At 37.0% G+C, this 18,034-nt stretch overlaps 1 protein-coding gene across 7 annotated transcripts in view; it reads left to right on the top strand.

Moving 5' to 3' along the window:
• CNOT2 (CCR4-NOT transcription complex subunit 2) overlaps nucleotides 1-18,034 on the top strand; it is a 91,183-nt gene that overhangs the window by 42,448 nt on the left and 30,701 nt on the right. For 6 of the 7 annotated variants that reach the window (XM_037387479.1, XM_037387481.1, XM_037387483.1 and 3 more), the window contains 2 exons: nucleotides 11,511-11,633; nucleotides 12,945-12,992. In XM_037387479.1, the coding sequence (XP_037243376.1) occupies nucleotides 11,523-11,633; nucleotides 12,945-12,992 (159 nt within the window). In that variant the 5' untranslated portion in view covers nucleotides 11,511-11,522. The remainder of the gene's footprint in view (nucleotides 1-11,510; nucleotides 11,634-12,944; nucleotides 12,993-18,034) is intronic. The other variant, XM_037387485.1, reaches the window with a different exon arrangement.

Below are 18,034 nucleotides of genomic sequence, written 5' to 3'. Positions count from 1 at the left end.
AAGATAGTGTCCAGTGAGCAGGTACAGCCTACCCAAGGCTTAATATTTTACAGAAGTACAGATCTAGAAAGCTTATCAATGGGCATTTCTGGCTTCAACTGAATTGGGTGTATAGGAACTGTTAAGAAATACTACTTTGAAGAGTGTGTAAGGTAATGACTCTACAGAGAAAGCTGGAGGACACTTAGCAGATGAAACGATTTTAGCTTGGCTCAGATGTGCTATAAGGGACCACATCAAGATTGAGAGGAAGGGAAAAACCACTCTCTAAGTGATAGACCGCACATGTGGTGATCTTGCTTGTTCACTGACAAGTGTATCGACACCATTCTTCTAATGCTGCTTGAGAGTTGCTTCTTAGCTCCACTATCAGCAACCATCTTCCCTTGCTTGTGACGCCCAGCTGACCTTCATGTTTACTCATCCACTCCCATCCCCATGCTACCACCCCCTGCCCTGCCAGTATCGCTGCTGCTGGTGATCTTCAATTTTTCATCCCTTGGAGGGATAAAGCCTCCCTAAAACCTTTTGGAGTGTTGTTTTCTCTTTCCTTGCCACTGGCTTTCCCTGTAAAAGTTTCTGATTTGGCAACTGCAAGAGATTCAGCAGAGGTTTTGAAGCAGTGGGATGCAGTTTACATGTGAATTAAAAGGCTTTAAATTGTACAAAGTGAGTAAGATGTTTGGCTATCAGTACACAAGCTATTGTTTTAGTGTGCCACTTTTATTTAAGGCTATTTTGTTTCAACTGTCTTACCCTTTAGGAGGCTTAGGCATATACGTTTTTGTTCTTTTAATTATCATGTCATGCTAGAGTGGTGTGCTGTAGAGGAATGAAGCTGGGTTAATTAGCATTGGTAATATACAGCTGTGGGCTGGCTTCAGGGGCGGTGGGTTGGCTGATGTAGACAAGGTGCAGCTGTGGCTGGTTAAGTTAAGAGGTTGGGCAGCCAATGAAGAGGGAGCAGCCAAGGAAGAGAGGTGGAAGAAGCAGAGAAAAGAAAGGAGAGAGAATGAGCACCCTGGGTGAGGAGAGACCAGGAAAAGGCAGCAGAGGGACTAGCATGAAGAGTATGCTGGTGTGAGATGGTAAAAGACCTTGTTTCAGCTCGATAGTTTTGCTAGTGCTGTGACAGTGTGCAACTAAATGTGTAGATGTTTTAAAAAGAGGGAGTGTAATGAACCTTGCAGATAAATTTGTTGTGAAGTACCAAAAAGCAAGACCCTTTGTTTGCAATGATGTTGGTAATCAAATACCTATCTGTCCTCCAAGTGGGCAAATGATTTTCCTCGCTTTCAGTAAGTGGTAGCACAAGTTGGCTTGCGGAACAGGTAAGGACTCTTTCTTGGGAGAACGATAAGCTGTTAGCATACTAGTTACAATGGCCATAATTCAGGAAAATGGTTACCATCGTATTTCATTGTAAAATAAGGTTTGCATGTTACTCCACCCAGGGTTTTATTTTGTTTTTATAACTTCTTAGGGGACTCATCAGCATAAAACGTTTCTGAGATGCTCCTTATTAATGAAACCTTTATGTAATTTCTTTGATAATGAGAGCAATTATCTCTGCTTCACAAATGGGACCTTAGTAAGAGTAATTGGCTGGCTTGGACCACATCAGGACCTGGTTTGTTTTCCAGCTTAAGCTCTGTCAGTCCGTATGTGCATCATCTGAGTTGTCTGTCATTTGTGGAAAAAGGCGTTGAGTAGGTGGGAGTGATACAAGCATCAGAGGTGGCAAAGTATGTCATGTTGATATTGAAGCTGTAATGCTTGGTAGAGAAGAAGTATTTTAGCATAGCGTGTCTCTTGATTGTGAAGCTGAAGTCCCACGTACATAATCTTACTTAGTTAACATCCTGTTCTAATTGCTGTTAAAAAAAATGTTTTGTATGTGATGACTATTGAATACCAGTGAAGAATGACAACCTGTTAAAAGTTTTTTCTCCCCACCCCCCAAGTGTTTTGAGCTTTTCATCAAAAATCTTACTACTTTGCATTTTTAACATATCTGTCCAGTCTAGGGATTCTATGAATTAAAATGCTAGAGTTCTAAACCTGGTTTACTGCCTGTCTGATTATCGCTTAACCTACTTAATTCTCTTTATAGGAGCTCATTTATGTCCCTTGAGGATCTTTTCTCTGCCATGTTTCCACAGACATATCACAGAACATATACTAGTATAAAACAGCTGTCCTGTTTGGTGCGTTCTAGCAGAGGGGGAGTACAGTAAAGAGCGAGTTGAAGAGTACTCTTGACAGCAGACTGGCTTTTCCCTGTTGAAATCCCCTTATCCAGATTGCAACAGCTTTTTCAGGCTGAAACTTGATGTTCCCTATATCTGCTTTGTTGTCTTGGCACCCCTCCTTGAGCTTTCAGCTGAAGTTACTTCTGTTATAACTAGTTGTATGACTTCATACAGAAATCGGTTTGTAGGAAGTGCAGATTTCTTTAACTGTTGGCTTTTTTGTCACTATCTATTTTGCCTCTGTGAGAAATGCACAAAATCTGTCACAGTTCTAAGTCTTTGAGAACAATTTGCATGTGCTTAGTATAGTGTTATTTTATGGGCTTATTTCTCCAGTTACCTGATCCGGCTTTCAGACTGCACATACGTCATGTGAGTTTGGCCGTATGCACAATTTACTGCAGCAGGATTCTGCTGAAAACAGAAATTACATTTTTATCAATTTGCTCCAAGTATGGCAATGTTTAAGAAAATACCAAATTCCAACTTCTTTCTCTGGGGACTGTAGGGAATTACAGGATTCTGTTATTTCTGAAGAACTTAGTGGATTTGCTGATATTCTAATATTTTAAAGCTGGGTTTTACCATTGTATATGCCCTATTAAGGAACTCTCTAGACTACATCTGAGTAGATCTAGAATTCCTAACTGAGTAAAGTGCCTTTTTATGTTATAAAAAAAAACACAGCGGAGAGCAACAAAGAAGGCAGTCTCAGGCATGAAACTGGAGATAAAATTCAAATAGATAAACTTGCTGAATTAAAGGATATCTTACTCTAATTTGTTATGGAAGGGTGATTTCTGAAACACAGCAAGACTTGTTTTGTCTACAGCAAAATACTCAAAAGTAGTAATGCAGTCCATGTGACAAACTGCAATGTTGTTCAATTGAAAAACCAATTTCTATTTAAAACTGCAAGTATTTTTCCACCAGTGCATTTATGAACTACCTAATGGAATGAGTCAAAGGTTATCAAACAAAAGAAGGTAGGAACTTGTCATTTTGGTATCTTCCAATGGCAGTTTTCCTTATGGTTGAGGTGCAAAATGGTGGAGAGAAACTCACAGAATTAACTTGTGAGGAGCCAGAAGTGCCACTGTAGTAATAAGTTTATCATGAGAATATTTAAAACAACTTTCATTCCAGAATGGAATTTTGTTTTTCGCTTATTTATTTACAAACTTCACAGCTGAATTTTTCTAAGACTGACCCATTTCCATGTTAACCATATACCAGTTTTCACAGACAGATTTACTGTAATAGTTACTAGAAATGCAAGTTTACCCATCTGTTGTTTTATGTGCTTCTTCGCTTCTTTTTGGGTTTTATTTTGTTTTCCCATGACAGTGTAGGTACTTCAGAAGCATGTTTGGGTTTTGAACTTAATTTTGGTTAAGCCTGACTTCTTAGCATAACTGATTTCTTTGATGGTATTCCCAGAAGACAATCAGTGAATAATGTGATGCACAGGTAGTATATATTTAGCTGATAGTTGTCTTGATGGATCATCAACTGAGAACATACTTTAAAAGTTACTTTTTGTTTACAAATTGAACTAGTTTCTTTTTTTAAAAAAATATGGCTGAGGAATGTCTTAAGTAGGTAACAGAAGCATGCCAGTACATCATTTCTTTTCAAGATTCTTGCTGCTGTTCACTGCATTCCTACTTAAAATAGCATTGAATTTAAAAGTATGAGCCAGCATATTGCCCCCTAAAGTTACTGACACAATTGTCACTTCTTTCTAAAATACAATCATCTTTCATGATGAAACCTTAAGAGTTGAGGAGCATTGCACAGGCAAGTATATACCGTTTTAAAACAGTAAGTCAGAAATGCTGTTAAATCTAGAACTACTCTTAGTCTTGAATGGATTGTAAATACTACAAATGAATGGAAACATCAACAAGAGAGAAAGGGGCTAAATATACTTGCATTTTAGATAGGCTCTTGAATGTGATACATTGGTTTTGATGTGTTTTTTTTTTCTTATTACTGACTAAATAGTATTTGTAATATCAGACAAGTGATAGTTGTTCTTGACTGACAGAATTCTTAAACCATGTCTTTGACAGATAATCCAGCTGTGTGTTTTACAGTATGTGTGTGGGTATGCGTATGTGCAGGTCTTGTGACATCATTGCCCTGTCTATGAAGGAGATGCTTCTGCATCTCTTCAGGTCACATCACTAAATAAGGTTGAATGTACCTGGCATATTCTTGGTTTCTCCCCACAGCTGCTCCAGATGGAGTGCTACTTCATCTGCTCTTCTGGTCACTTTTGCAGATCCCTTGCTGCCTTTCTCATCTTTGAAATGTCTGTCTTGTGTGTGTTTGGATTTTGTTGAATGGCGTGTCCAAAGATTATTTCCTGAGTACATTCCACTGATCATACCCATAAGAGACATCCACGCAGCTTACTGCATAGTTATATCCCCAGCCACTGTTGATTTGTCATATCATCCAAATCTTGTGCTTGTGATTAACAGGAGTAGAACCTATGGGAATCTACCCCAGGATGGGCATGGTGTCAACCATCTTATGAAACCAAATGGAGCTTCTTGTAATCTCAATTTTCAAGTTTAACTTAAGTAATTTCAATGTTGGTTTATTTTTATTTTAATGTAGGATAGCTTTTCTTATTTCTTCTGTGCTGTTTTATTTCAGGAATGTTTTGAAATATTAATCTCATAATAGTTAAGGATGGTTAAAGGATTAAACCAGCCTGTAGATCTTGGTCAGGAGAGTTTCCGTGGTTTGTTTGATGTTAGGGACTGCAGTTTCCTGACACAGTTTGCATGCAGCAGAGATTTACAGTTCTAGTGTAGCTTTTGCAAACATCATTATACTTTATAGGACACTTGAAAAATTTTACCTTGTAGATGGCCATTCTTGAGAATACAAGTGGAAGATGGTCTAAAATCATAACTGTATGTTATTTATTTCTTTCATACTCAAAATTTTTGTCTGGAGTTCCTGCATAGAAGCTGCTATGCATCTTGTTTGTCGTATTTCATTTTTGTAAGGAAAGGCCATACGATGTTTTAAGGAGACTGGTTGTATGTTGAACTACTTTGAGACTTGACATAAGTCTGTAAATCAGATACTTGCTTTATGGCGGTTGTTCTCTACAGTGCTCTGTGAATTTTGAAATAATTTATGAACCATATGACACAAATACAATGAGATTATTCTAAAGACTATCCAACCTTCAGGTTTTTTTGGTAGATTTGTGCCTCATAGTGTGGTGGTCTTCATTTTAGTCTGCCATATAAAGAATGTAAAGCTAGTTGTTAAAAATTGACAGAACACCTATTTTACTATTGTATTTTTACAGTGAGTACAAATCTGTGCCAGTATTAAGCTTATCAAGGAAAAAGACTTTTTAACAAAAAAGAAATATAGTGAAATGTACTGTTTTCCATGTTTATATACTGTTAATACTAGAAAGTTGTTGCTTGAAAGGCTACCGTATCATAAGTGCATAGTATACTGTTAGAACTTATCAGTCACCTTGGAGAAATGAAGTGACTCATTGTGAAATGAAATGAGGGAACAAAGGATCTTAACTTCTAGTTTTATTTTGTCTTTCATTCTGAAAATAAAATATATGTATTTGTACCTCTGTGCTTTTCATGGTGTCTTTTAATAGCTGTACTTTATCACTCAAGGGTTGGGATTTTGCATCTAGTGAGTTGGTAGTATATATATTCTATTGTATATTAGTTCCAGTTTGGGCCAAATAGGAATTATCTTTGACACTGAGAGATAGGATCATAAAGAATGGCGGTTTTTACTGTAAATTGAGTTTATGCTATCTTTTACCAGCTGATGAAGTTCCAACTTCTATATTTTTGACTTAAATTGCAGGCTGATTTGGTGGTTACCAACATGTGGTTTCTGGTAGTCACTTACTTTTTGAGACACTCACTTCTCACTGAACTGCTCATTAAAGGTCACTTTTGTAGATACTTTGGATATTCAAGTATGTTGCCTTATGTGAAAACATTGATTTGTAACAGAAGAGAAATGGAATGAAGTGCTAACCTTGCTTACTAAAGACTTAAACAGCAACATCAGAAGCCTTAGTGTATAGATGGGTGGAAGCTCTGTAACATCAGACTGAGATTATAACCTCTAATTGCTCTCACATAATGATAGTGTACATCTTGACAAATACCATACTCATTGGAGGAGCAGGAAAGGGAAGATACTGCTAAAATTCCTAAAATGGTTTCTTTTTTTTAATTTGTATTACTGTATGTATCGTTCAACTCACGTAAAGATGAGATTAATCAGTTGTAATGCAATGATTGATTGGTGGTTTGGTTTTTTTTTCTGCTCTATGCAAAATCAAAACTATACATTCTCCAGGGAGATTTTGTAGTATTCTCTTAGTTTGAAGTTGGCTATGTTAACATCATGAGTGAGCTCTTCTTGAGCACTATCTATAGTAATACTGCAAAACAAAAACGTAATTAGTTTTCATACTTTAGTTTAACAGCCTGAAGCAAATTGTAGAATTCATTTAATATACAATCATAGAATCACTTCATAAGTGATTATAGAGAAGATCATTTTGCAACTGAAGATGACAACATTTTGAAGTGTCAACTTAAATTCTGTGTCAATAATTTATTTCCAGTTGTTGCTAACAGGTTTGTGTGCTGGAGTATGCTATACTGCAATGTTTCTTGTAATGAAAAGGATTTTTCTTGAAATCTGGAGGTTTTGTGGGGTTTTATTTTACTATTTTTTAAATAGCTATTGTTGATGGTTATTGTGTTATGTACTCGGCTGAAGGTAAAGATCAGAGACTGCCACAAACTGTTTATTAGATGCTTCAAGTTCTTAACATTTGTATGATGCTTTTAGTTCTTCCGTAGTGGAGGTTGTTAGGAAGTGTTCCACAGAAGAATTTAAAGATCTTGTCAGGATTGTATCTGCATTTTGCTTGGTTAATTTAACTTGAAGTTGTGGGCAAATCTGATTTTTAAGCATGACGTACTTGTGTTTTGAAAGAAGAGCTTGTGTTCACCTGATCAGAACTGGGCATGGTTTGTGGTAGCATGGCTGGTTATCTCTCTGAACTTGAATCCAAACATGTAGCTCTTTCCCTTTCTTTCCTCTGTTACCATGAGTATTTTTAAATAATATTTGTACATGGGTCTACCAGTGGGAGTTGTAAATACTTTTGCAATATTATGCTAGAGGATGAATTGATGGAAGTGCACCATTCCTACGTTTTTAATGAATGGTTACACTGTCAGTGTGTTTTGTGCAACAGAGGACTGGGTTCCCACAGTAGAACAGCAAAAGTAGTTACAGGATTAGGAGAAGGATCTGTATGGAATTAGGCTGAGTAGACAGGAATTCTTGACTTAGTAAAATTGTCATGCAACTGGAGTACAACTTCTGGGAGATGTGTTGGCATAAACATACACGCATGTGTGTGTCTATATAGGTGTGAACGAGGGACTTAAATACAAGAGGTGATTTCTACTTTTTACCTCTTCAGTCTAGACCCTGTGAAGATACAAAACCTAAAGACACTGTTACTTTCCAAAGGGTTTAAAATATATTTATAAGTGCTGCATGAACTTTGTTGTATTTACTTTTGTAGCTGATTGGACACTAATCTATGAGTCTGAAAAAGAAGCTGCAGTCTTTGTGTACAAAGTTTCCAGGTGGCTTCCTGTCCTAAGATAGAAGTGACAAAGTTCCATCTGCATATCTGCCCACATTTGGCACAGCCCCAGTTACTCTCACACCTTCTTACAAACAGTACCACAACAGTGTTTTTCAATATCCGTGTGTATGCTTGTAGCGTGACCGACTAATGAATATGTTAGTGAATACTGGAATAACTTAACGTGGATAGGAAGATGCCTACTGCTAATTTGGCAACCATGTGACACTGTCATTGAGTAAACCTTCTGTAACGTTATAAAAGTCTGCACTGGGGTAGATGCTGTGATTCAGAAGTTTGCCAGCCATTTACTGTCACTGCAGACTACTGGTACTGGCTGCTGGTGTTAGCGGAAGAAGCAGCAAGAGGCAAACAGCCTGGCTACCACAGCTGTGGCTTCAGTCTCTGATACCAGTTACTGGTCTTTAGCAGCTGCCTCGTTTTATTGAGCTGTTAGTTTTGTAACAGGGCTGGAGAGCAGCATGAATTGCAATGCGGTGTTTCTCTGTTGTGGTCTGTGCTGTGGTTCACCCTGAGAACAAGTGGCAGTTCTTTCTCGTGAAGTGAAATCTTGTTAGGGGTGCAGGCAGCTGCCAGAATGCCCTCCAGTGCCTGTACCACCTCCCTCAGTGGGAGCATGGACAGCTTGAGCACTGCATGCGACTGCTCTGCATGGCAGCATGGAACGACACAGAATGGCTTACAGAAATGCTGCTGTGAAGAACTGTCAGTCAGTCTCTGCAAAAACTTTTGAAGGTCTTCAGAGCAGCCCGGTGCAGTGATGCAGCTGGGTTGTAGGCAGGGCTTCTCCAGTCTTCCCCTCTTGCCCTGCAGCTGCAGCCTTCGGTGCACTGTAGCAGCACGTTCCTGTTAGGTATTGTGTAGAAATACAGGGTGCTAATAAAAATACCAATATTTAATCTATCTAATTACTAATTTTTTTTTTACAAAAGCATGGTCATTAAAGAAATTTAAGACTCCGTGTTAATATCAGTGCACTTCATCAGTCTTCAGGGCATAATCTTGATTGGTTTTTGGGCTACTGTCTTATACATTTATCAGTATAGAAAATAATCTTTTGGACAGTTTAAATTCAGTGGGGAGTATTTTTCAGCTTTTTGGTATATAGACTTCATATTTGGACATTGTAGCTTTCTTGCACCAGTTTTAAACACTTATTTTGAGACTGAAAGCTCTGAGCTTACCCCACTGACTCGGAAACCTTTATCATGCATGTGTAGTCAGCCATGTGTAAACCTTTGCAGAAATAAGATCAAAAGCTCCAGGGTCAAAGTCAGAATTGGTTTTTTCCCCTTACGCAGTTCCTATACTGTAGCTCAGGGTTAGGTATTACATTAGTACAGTGTGGTGTGTGCTTCAGTGACTTCTTTTCTGTCAGAGTTAAGTTTTGTTACTCTGATGGTGTATCACAAGAGGTTATGTGGCAAAAAAACCTCTTCTGTTATCCCAGGTATTGTTAAAGGAGCACCAAAAAGTTGTCTGGGGCTTGTGAGAAGCTGCCTTTTACCTTCTCAAAAGCAGTAGTTTGTTGAGACAGTCAACTTCCCCTGGTTGCTCAGGATAGCTTCACCAAAGCATTTCACTGTGCTTTTTACAGTGGTTAAAAGACAACAGCTCATCTCTCCACACTTTACTCAGGCAAAGGACAAGATAATCCCCTTAGCCTGTTAAATGCTCCATCCCATCTGGTAGGTGATAATTGCATTGTAAAGGGATTAGCACAGTGGGATATGCTTTGCTTATAGTGTAATGAAAGCTTCACTACAAGTGTGAAAGTCAGCTGAGTGCATTTGAGCAGTTTGGGACTTCACATTTGCACATTTTTGTAAACATTTTAAAATACAAGCTTCATCAGGAGAAGGTGTGCAGTACCTTTGCATGCCTTCACATGTGTGTAACAGACTATAAATTTGTTTTGAGACATCAGTAGTCTAAGTAACTGTAACCCTCTTGAAGGAGTGGTGGAATAAAGCTTTTGTTTAGCTGAACGTTTTTAGGCAACTCTCAGATTATAGCTGTATTAAATGCATCTCAAGTGCTGACTTTATTCAAAACTCCTACGACTTTGAAATCATGGGGTTAAGTTGTTGCTAGTATAGGAGCTGATGTTATTAAACACTACCTAGAAATCTTAGTCAGTAAAGGTGAAATTTGAATAAGCCACACTGTGAAGAATATCAGAATAATTTTGTCAGTAGGGATAAGAGGATTTCAAGCTGAAAGTGACTCTCCTTGTAGCTAACCAGAATAAATGTTTTGAAATTTCAATTTCAAGCATGAGACTAAGATAGTGCAGAATGACTCTTAAAAAAAAAAATTAAAAATGCTCCTGTGGGTTTTTAAGTTTAGCTAATGCTATCAGTAGTGAAGACAGTAAATCTTAGGGCTCAGGGCATTTCATAAGCCAACTATAACTTGGCTTCATTATCTTTCAAGATGTTTAAGATCTGTTTGAAAGTGTGTTATATAGGGTGGTAGCATAGGGTTGGTTAGCATCCTGTTGGTCGTGATCTCTCCAGTCTCCCCATATGGTACAAGAAACGAGGCGAGTTGCTCAGTACTGACCAGTATGTGCCATTTGGCTGGTTTGAACATTAACCTGTTAGGTCTGAACAGGGCTTTGTTAGCCCACACCGCACCATGTTAGTAGATAGATTAGAAACTTAAGAAGTATGTGTATTTTTACGTAAATGAGTGTCAGGTGTATAAATATGGACTGCATGTGGTAGATTCTTTAGTGATGTTGTATGATCTTACTGTGGGATTAAATTTTCTAATGAATGAAGGTTCTGTGACCAGCTGCATGGTTGTTGTTTCTTTAGTTTCCAGTTCCTGATTTAGCAGCTTGCTCTATGTGCCTGCAGGAGTAAGGGCACAAGAAAATTTAGTGGTTTTAATGGGCCATTTGCAGTAACTTTGCCAGTCTGTGGTGAGGTGGTTGACCATGGCTAGCTCAACTTTCTCTTACTTATTCACGATTCTGAATGCACAGGATCAAGTAGAAAGCTGCTTTTCCAATGTTGTGGTGATGAGACATGGGAGTGATTTCACAGATATTCTTTTTTCCTTCCCTTTTTCTTATTTCTTTTAAGGTGGCTGAGCACTAAAGAACATTCCTTAATTTTCTTTTAGATTGAAGGTGTTTACCTGAGGAGAGGAAATTTTGAGGAATTTGCTCTTTTTTCTGACATTCTGTAATTTTAAATAAACCTGAGTGAAAGGTTATGGGACTCAAAAAACCCCAAAAAACAAAAACAACCCCCCAAACCAACAAAAAACCCTCCAGCCAACAAACACACCTCTCTCCAAAAAAGTGTCCCCTCTTCCCACCCCAGTCCTTTCTGAAGTATGAGTTTGTCACATGAAAATCCCACTTGAAAGAACTGTTACATTGGCAATATACAGAAAATATTTTTAAAGAGGAATTTTCAAATCTTTAGAAACAGGGTGGGGGTTTTCTAGCAATGTTTACATATATTTAAAAGATATACTAAGTATGTAGCAAACCAAATAATACGTGGCATATAACCATTTTTCTTCTTATTTAGGTGACAAACAGCATGTTTGGTGCTTCAAGGAAGAAGTTTGTAGAGGGGGTTGATGGTGACTACCATGATGAAAACATGTACTACAGCCAATCATCGATGTTCCCACATCGGTCAGAAAAAGATGTAAGTTGAATACGCTTATTTTGTCCCCTTTCAATAGCAAGATAGTTTCAAGTACATGAAATATATGAGGAGGGGCTTCATTTAGCTTTAAGCTGTACATGACTCCTTTCAGTGGCAAGTGCTTTAATTTTAGTGAGTTTATGCATGTAAACTTCAGCCATGTGCTTGCCAGGGCTTTACTTTTTCACCTTTAAGAATTGAATTTGTAACTTAAATTGGGTTATATCTTGTGTTTACATGTGGTTTTGTTGTGGTTTTGTATTTTACATCGTCAGCTGTTCTTAGTTTTGGGAAATGCCTTGTGCAGCTTGTTTGTCTGCTCGGGTATTCTAATTTAGGTATTTCTTCCATTTGTGATGACACAAAGTTACAAACCCCATCATTCTTAAACATTTTTTCCCCTTGGTAATGTGTTATTGTATGTTAGAACTGCACTGGCATTACTACAACTCTGCTTATTATTTAATAAATAAATTAGCCAGTAAAGTATTTCACTTTTATATGGAGTGCCATGTAGAAATACATGGAAGACTGAAAGCATGACTTAAAGTTCATGTGACCTGAAGGTCAATCCATCTCATGACAGACTTGCATTTAATATGTGTAAGCAACATATAGGCTAGATTTTCTTTTTAATTAAAAAATAAGTCCTGCAGGCTTGCAAAAAGGTGTCATTGCTTCAAGTCTGCCTCCATGACTGTCCAGAAATATAGTTGTTTAATAGCAGATGTGAACATAGTCTTGATAGAGCTTAATGTATGTAAACAACCATTTCCTATAGACTCTTAACTGAATTTTAATCCAGATTTAAAAGTGAAGGAAATAAGTTTAGAGCAGAAAGCTTTTAAAAACAAAACAAAAGTGCTTAAATGCAGCTTTCCAATTCAGTTTCAGAAGTTACTTTAATGAGAAATTTCACGTGAGCCAGCAAAGGATTAAAATGTACTGCAATGAAAAGAAAATTAAATAGGATGTTCTTTTCTGTTTATGCCCATTACATATGTGCACGTACCACAGATACACACAGGCACAATGGAATATTTATGATGTTGAACATACTTTCTTTTCTGTGAGCACAGAGAGGTGCAGGTAGGGCTCTGAAAAACAGCAGACACTTATTTCTCTGAAGTGATTCTTAGGTATTAAGTCCCTGCTTTTAAATTGGATGCACTGAGGGAGAAACCCTTATGGTGTAGTAAGGAAGGTGAAGTGAGATGGATGCTATGCTGCACAGTGTGCACAGTGAAAGCTGATGCTTGGCATGTTGTTGACACAATGAATGAGTGTTTTAGTTGCCTACTTTTTCTGTAGGCAATGTTGCAGAAGTGGATCTTAGAATGGGACTTCAAGAGGAGGAAGGTGGGTGTTCCAGACACCAGGAATGACAAATAAGAAATCGTGAAAGCTTGTGGGAGAAGTGGCCAAAATGAGTCATAGAAGCTGCTGTAATTGGCAGAAGAGTGATGCCGTTCCGACAGGAAACGGAAGAGTGATTTTTGCAAAAGCTTTTTAAAGTTGTTTTTTTTTCCCAAATCCTTTTTAAGGGTTTTTTTCTTCCCTGTCGCTTCACTATTGACCATTACAACTTAGAGTTTATGCTCATGAAATCTTAAGCCATTATATGCTATTGTAATTTTTTTTGAAGTTGATCAAAATAAATATATGGCGGTGATATTGACATTGTACACATTTGTTTGCTCATGTATAGCTAAATGTATGTTCTGTGTTACATGTTCCTTTTGATATCTCATTTGGCTCACCTTAGATGAGAGAGGTTGCAAAGGTGGTTGTTGTATTTTAGTTTCCGACCAGTCTTGCAGCTTTGCAGACCTTTTCTATTTGAAAATAACTGTTTTCAAATAGTTTTTCAACTTGAGTTCTACTAAAGATGATGTTCTGTATATGAGAACACAATAAATACACTGCCTGTGTTGTTATTTGGATGACACTTAGTATGGACAGACAAAAATAAATTTGCTCAGAATTTTCTCTGAGTAAGTTCATAAGGGCTAATGTTCAAAATCTGGATCCAGTTTAATGGACACCCTGGGGGTAAAAATTCCAGCGTTCTAGATCTTGAAACACTTTGAGTCTTTCTGTCTTCACATTTATATTGAAATGGAGTAGGTAAGTTGGGGATAAAATAAAGGTAGAAGACACTTTGCAGGAAGGAGTAAATTGCTTTTATATTCAGAAAATCCAACCGGTAATAAAAAGTTTAAAACATAGCATACACAATCTCTTTGTAAGCTTACAAAAAACCCGGCATTCTTTATGCCTTTTTTTGTAGCAGAATTTTCTAAACAAGGTGTAGTGTTAGTGCAATTTAAATTATTCCTCTTTTTCCACTTTTGGTTTCTTGAATGTCTTTACTAAGGGCACATAAAATTAATGTGTTGCAGGGTTTTGCCACAAACTTGTAGAAAATGAATTAAACTTTTGGGGTTTTTTCCCCCCTCCAATGTATCATATGTACGCATGAATCTTCTAGAGTTCTTCAACCTGAAATAGAGTGGTTCTCAGGGAAGCCCTCTGTGAATGGCCTCCTTAATCACTGCTTTTTGGAAAGGGCTAAAGCGTGTTTGGTATTTACAGTCATACTGGATGTGACTAGGTCTTTTTCTATTTCTCACTTTGTTGAAAGCCTTCCTGATTCTGACTTTAAAATCTGCTACTTTCCAAGGAATTGTTACTGTGCTTGTGTATGTGTACTCCAAGCAGAGGAACACACGGAATGGTGAAACCTTCCTAAAATTGAGAGTAGAGTAAGGACTATTACTGCAAGCATATTTTGTATTAAACTTCAGAATCTAATTTTCACTTTTGCAGTAGAATTTTTGTCCTTGTGAAGAGGCATTGTGGGCTATGTGATAACTCTCACACAGTTTTTTGACTGGGTTGGGAGCTTTTTAGCTTTTTTCCTTGTTTTAACACCTAAGGTGGAGGCTTTCATTTTTTTTCAAATAATATTAGGAAATAGTTTTTCATTCAATAAGTGAAAAAAAGATTTAGAACCTATCTGAAAAAGATGTGAAAAAATATTGTATGCGTTTTAATAAATAATTTTCATAGCACTTAAAGTGGTATTCCTGTGACTTGTTGCTTTGGTTAATTTGAATTTTAAAATAATTTCCTTTACACAGAGGTGAAGTGAACTAAGGCTGCTCAAGTCCTGTCTTAAAATTTGAAGACTTTTTACAAATTGGAAGAAGTAGCAGCAAATAGTTGAGGACATACTATTTTGTTATTTTTAATCCAGAGCCTCAGTGTAGCTAAAAACTAAAAGCTTTCTTTTAATTTACCTGCTTTTTCATTAGGGAATACACTTCTAGACAGTCAGGGGGGGAAAAGTTGCATGTTGTTCATGCACAAATGATTCCAAAATCATACAGATGCTGTTTGGGTCTAATGTTTTAGGCATAAAATTGCAGTTCCTTAGATGAGATTAGGTCTTAATTAAGCCATCTAATGCTTCCTTTTTACTAAATCAGTGGCTTTACCTTGAGCCATCAGAAACCTTGCAGTGCTAAGTAGGGAGGTGGAACAGAGCACATCCATAAATGCTCGGTCTATGAATTCTGGGGTCAATGCATGATAACCAGGTCAATAATCCTTTGGCAAAGAAATGAGATATTTTATAGAATGCTTTAAGAAAATAGTTTAAGATTTGGCTTGAAACAAATGTGGTCCTGTAACTTAAATTGACAAGATGATGTACAGTGTGCTGACAAAATAATTATAAAGCTTATTTGTAGCAAATTTCACCAGCTTAATTGAGCTGTCTATGCACTCGGCAAAATCATTTTGAGGGGTACCTGTATTTTTATTTGCATAGAGTGACAGTGGTAGAAATTGGTAACTCAAAGCCTTCATACACTTCTGAATTTGTCTTCAAATAAGTAAAAAAAAAAAAAAAAAGACAATGAGCTTTGAGAAAAGATGGGACCTGTTCAGTCTGAACTTCTTTGATTTCTCAGGTATAAGAATGTAAGAAGTGCTCTACAAGGTTTGATCAGTCTAGCCAAATTTTTTAATGATGATCTGCCCAAATTATGAGGAAAGTTAGATAATTTTTTTCAGTGAATGCTTTTTCCATTTCTTGGCCCAGTGCTTTGCTGTTCATTTTCTCTCCCAGTTGCTCAACAAATGATAAAATGCTCACACTAATATAGTAATAATTCACTGATTTGCACTTCTTATGTGTTAGTTTGAACTTACTCTCCTCTTAATGTGTTGTGTAATTCTGGACTTTCTCAGTTGAGATCTGATGTTCTTTTGCAGTTCAGTTCTTTCAAAATGTGGCCTCCTGTGAAGTCAAACATATTTTAACAATTGAGGCAAGTAAACTCAAGACTGCAGATTAGATTTGGGTCTTTGCAACTGGTAATCTAGCTCCCTGGCCTACCTTGCCTGGAGTAGGAGGTCCTCAGATATGGTTATTGAGCACAGCAAAACGGGTTATTGATTCTGGGAGCCTGCTTTCCAGAGTTTTCTTCCATCCTGATGTAGTGGAAGCGTGTCCGTGGTAGATCAAATTCAGGTGTTCCTTTGTCATGACAGTTGCATGAAGGCAGATGTCAGTGTGTGTGTCTTGTAATGGACACAGTGGTGGTGATAGAGCAAAAGGGGTGGTCAGAAGCTGATATCAAAGCCTTTTACTGCAAACTCATATTGAAGTTATTTTGTAGAACCTTTATCTAACTCTTGCTGTGTTTTGAAATGGCCTTACATAGAGGTGGTACTTTTACAAGAGAGAAAACCCTGAAACAAGATTTAGCTTACAATGGAGAATAGAGATCCAGGATCTTGCTAAGTCTAGGAAACTAAATTTGGAAAGGTTTAATCAGTCTTTTGGAGTCAGCTTTGGCTTTAGGGTTGCTGAACAACATGTTGTTCCAGCTGGATTGTTGACTTCTAATGATATTTTTTAGGATTCGAAGGAAACCTGTAGTATCTCGTTTCCCAAGGCATCTTGTTTGGCATTTGCCTTAGTCATTGCATGAGAGTTTGTTAGCTTAGTCATAATTTAACTTAAGATGTTGCACTTGGAGGAGTTGTAAGGATTTAAGAATTCCCATGGAACCCTCATGTATCAGGAGCAGTCATAGCATTCATGCTAATACTGCCTGGTTGAATAGAGCTACTTTGCATTAACGTAGCTTGTCATAGTCTGAATAGTTTTGATCTGTTTGTGGAGGACAAAAAAAGTAATTTATTTTCTTCCCAAACTAAGCTTTAATGTCTTTAATTATAAATGGCAAATGCATATTTCATGTAGGTTGCTTTGCATGTAAACATACTTGTAGATTTGACTGAATAGTGCATTGGTTTGCCTTGCTTCCTTTGTGAAACACATGGCTTAACCTTTTTTCTTTGAAGTGTGAGCTGCGAAGCAGCAGAGTTGCTTTTTACCTTCCCAGAGAGTGATTTTTTGCATCTTTTAGTGAGTACATAATATGTTTCTTTTAAAACAAACCCAAACTTTAAATGAATGAAAACTGCAATTCCATTAATGAAAACAGCTGGAAGGACTTGCAGGATTTAGAAACAAATTGGGGGAGTTTCAGTCTTTTAATGCAGTACACCCTCTCAAAGCCTACTGACATTCTACCTATAGCTTATGTTTTCATAATAGTTGTACAGTATGAAGAAAGAACAAAAGGTTTAGAATGCAAAATGCAGCCTTTTACTGTCACCTTTAAGTTGGTACCTGGATGGGTTTATCAAATAAAACAAATGATAAACTAATGTTACTTAGTGTATAAAACCCCATTTCCCTCTCTGTCACACAGTTTGCAAAAAGTATATATTTGAATTGGTTATTTCACATCACTTTACAATTTGAAATTCTGTCACAAGGATTAAATTGTTTAGATTTTTTTTCTATAGAAGAACTTAATGACTGTGGTAGGTGTTGTTTTTGTACTTCATCTAAAAGCTATATTTTACTGCATCTCCACTTAAATTAACAATACATAATACTTTTTGTATGTCTGCTTTAGCATTTGAAGTGGTTCCTTGGACCGGATTAATTCCATGCATAACATCTGCATTTTTTAGAAGGGGGAGGTTATGGTTTCTTACACAATAACTCAGTTCACTGAACATACTGTATTGTAGTATTGGTGGTTTACTTACTGAGTGTGTGGGTGGATTTTTTTGTTGTTTTGGGTTTTTTGTTTTGTTTAAAGTTTTTTCATATGCAAGTGGTTATTTAATTGAAAGAAAATATTTGCTTTATTTTTCTAGTTCTTAGTTGTTTATGGCATTTTTTGTAGCAGTTTTCAACAAGTTTTCAGTAATCTTTTGGCTCGTTAATACACTGTACCATCAAACTGGATGTCTCTACCCAGGGAGAATTTTTTTGAGAGTTTAATAGTCATGTTAACCTCATATTAATA

Source organism: Falco rusticolus, chromosome 5 (assembly GCF_015220075.1).
Source record: "Falco rusticolus isolate bFalRus1 chromosome 5, bFalRus1.pri, whole genome shotgun sequence".
NCBI classification, from domain to species: Eukaryota; Metazoa; Chordata; class Aves; order Falconiformes; family Falconidae; genus Falco; species Falco rusticolus.
The sequence above is the reverse complement of the archived record's forward strand: the minus strand, read 5'-3'. Positions and strand labels throughout refer to the sequence as shown.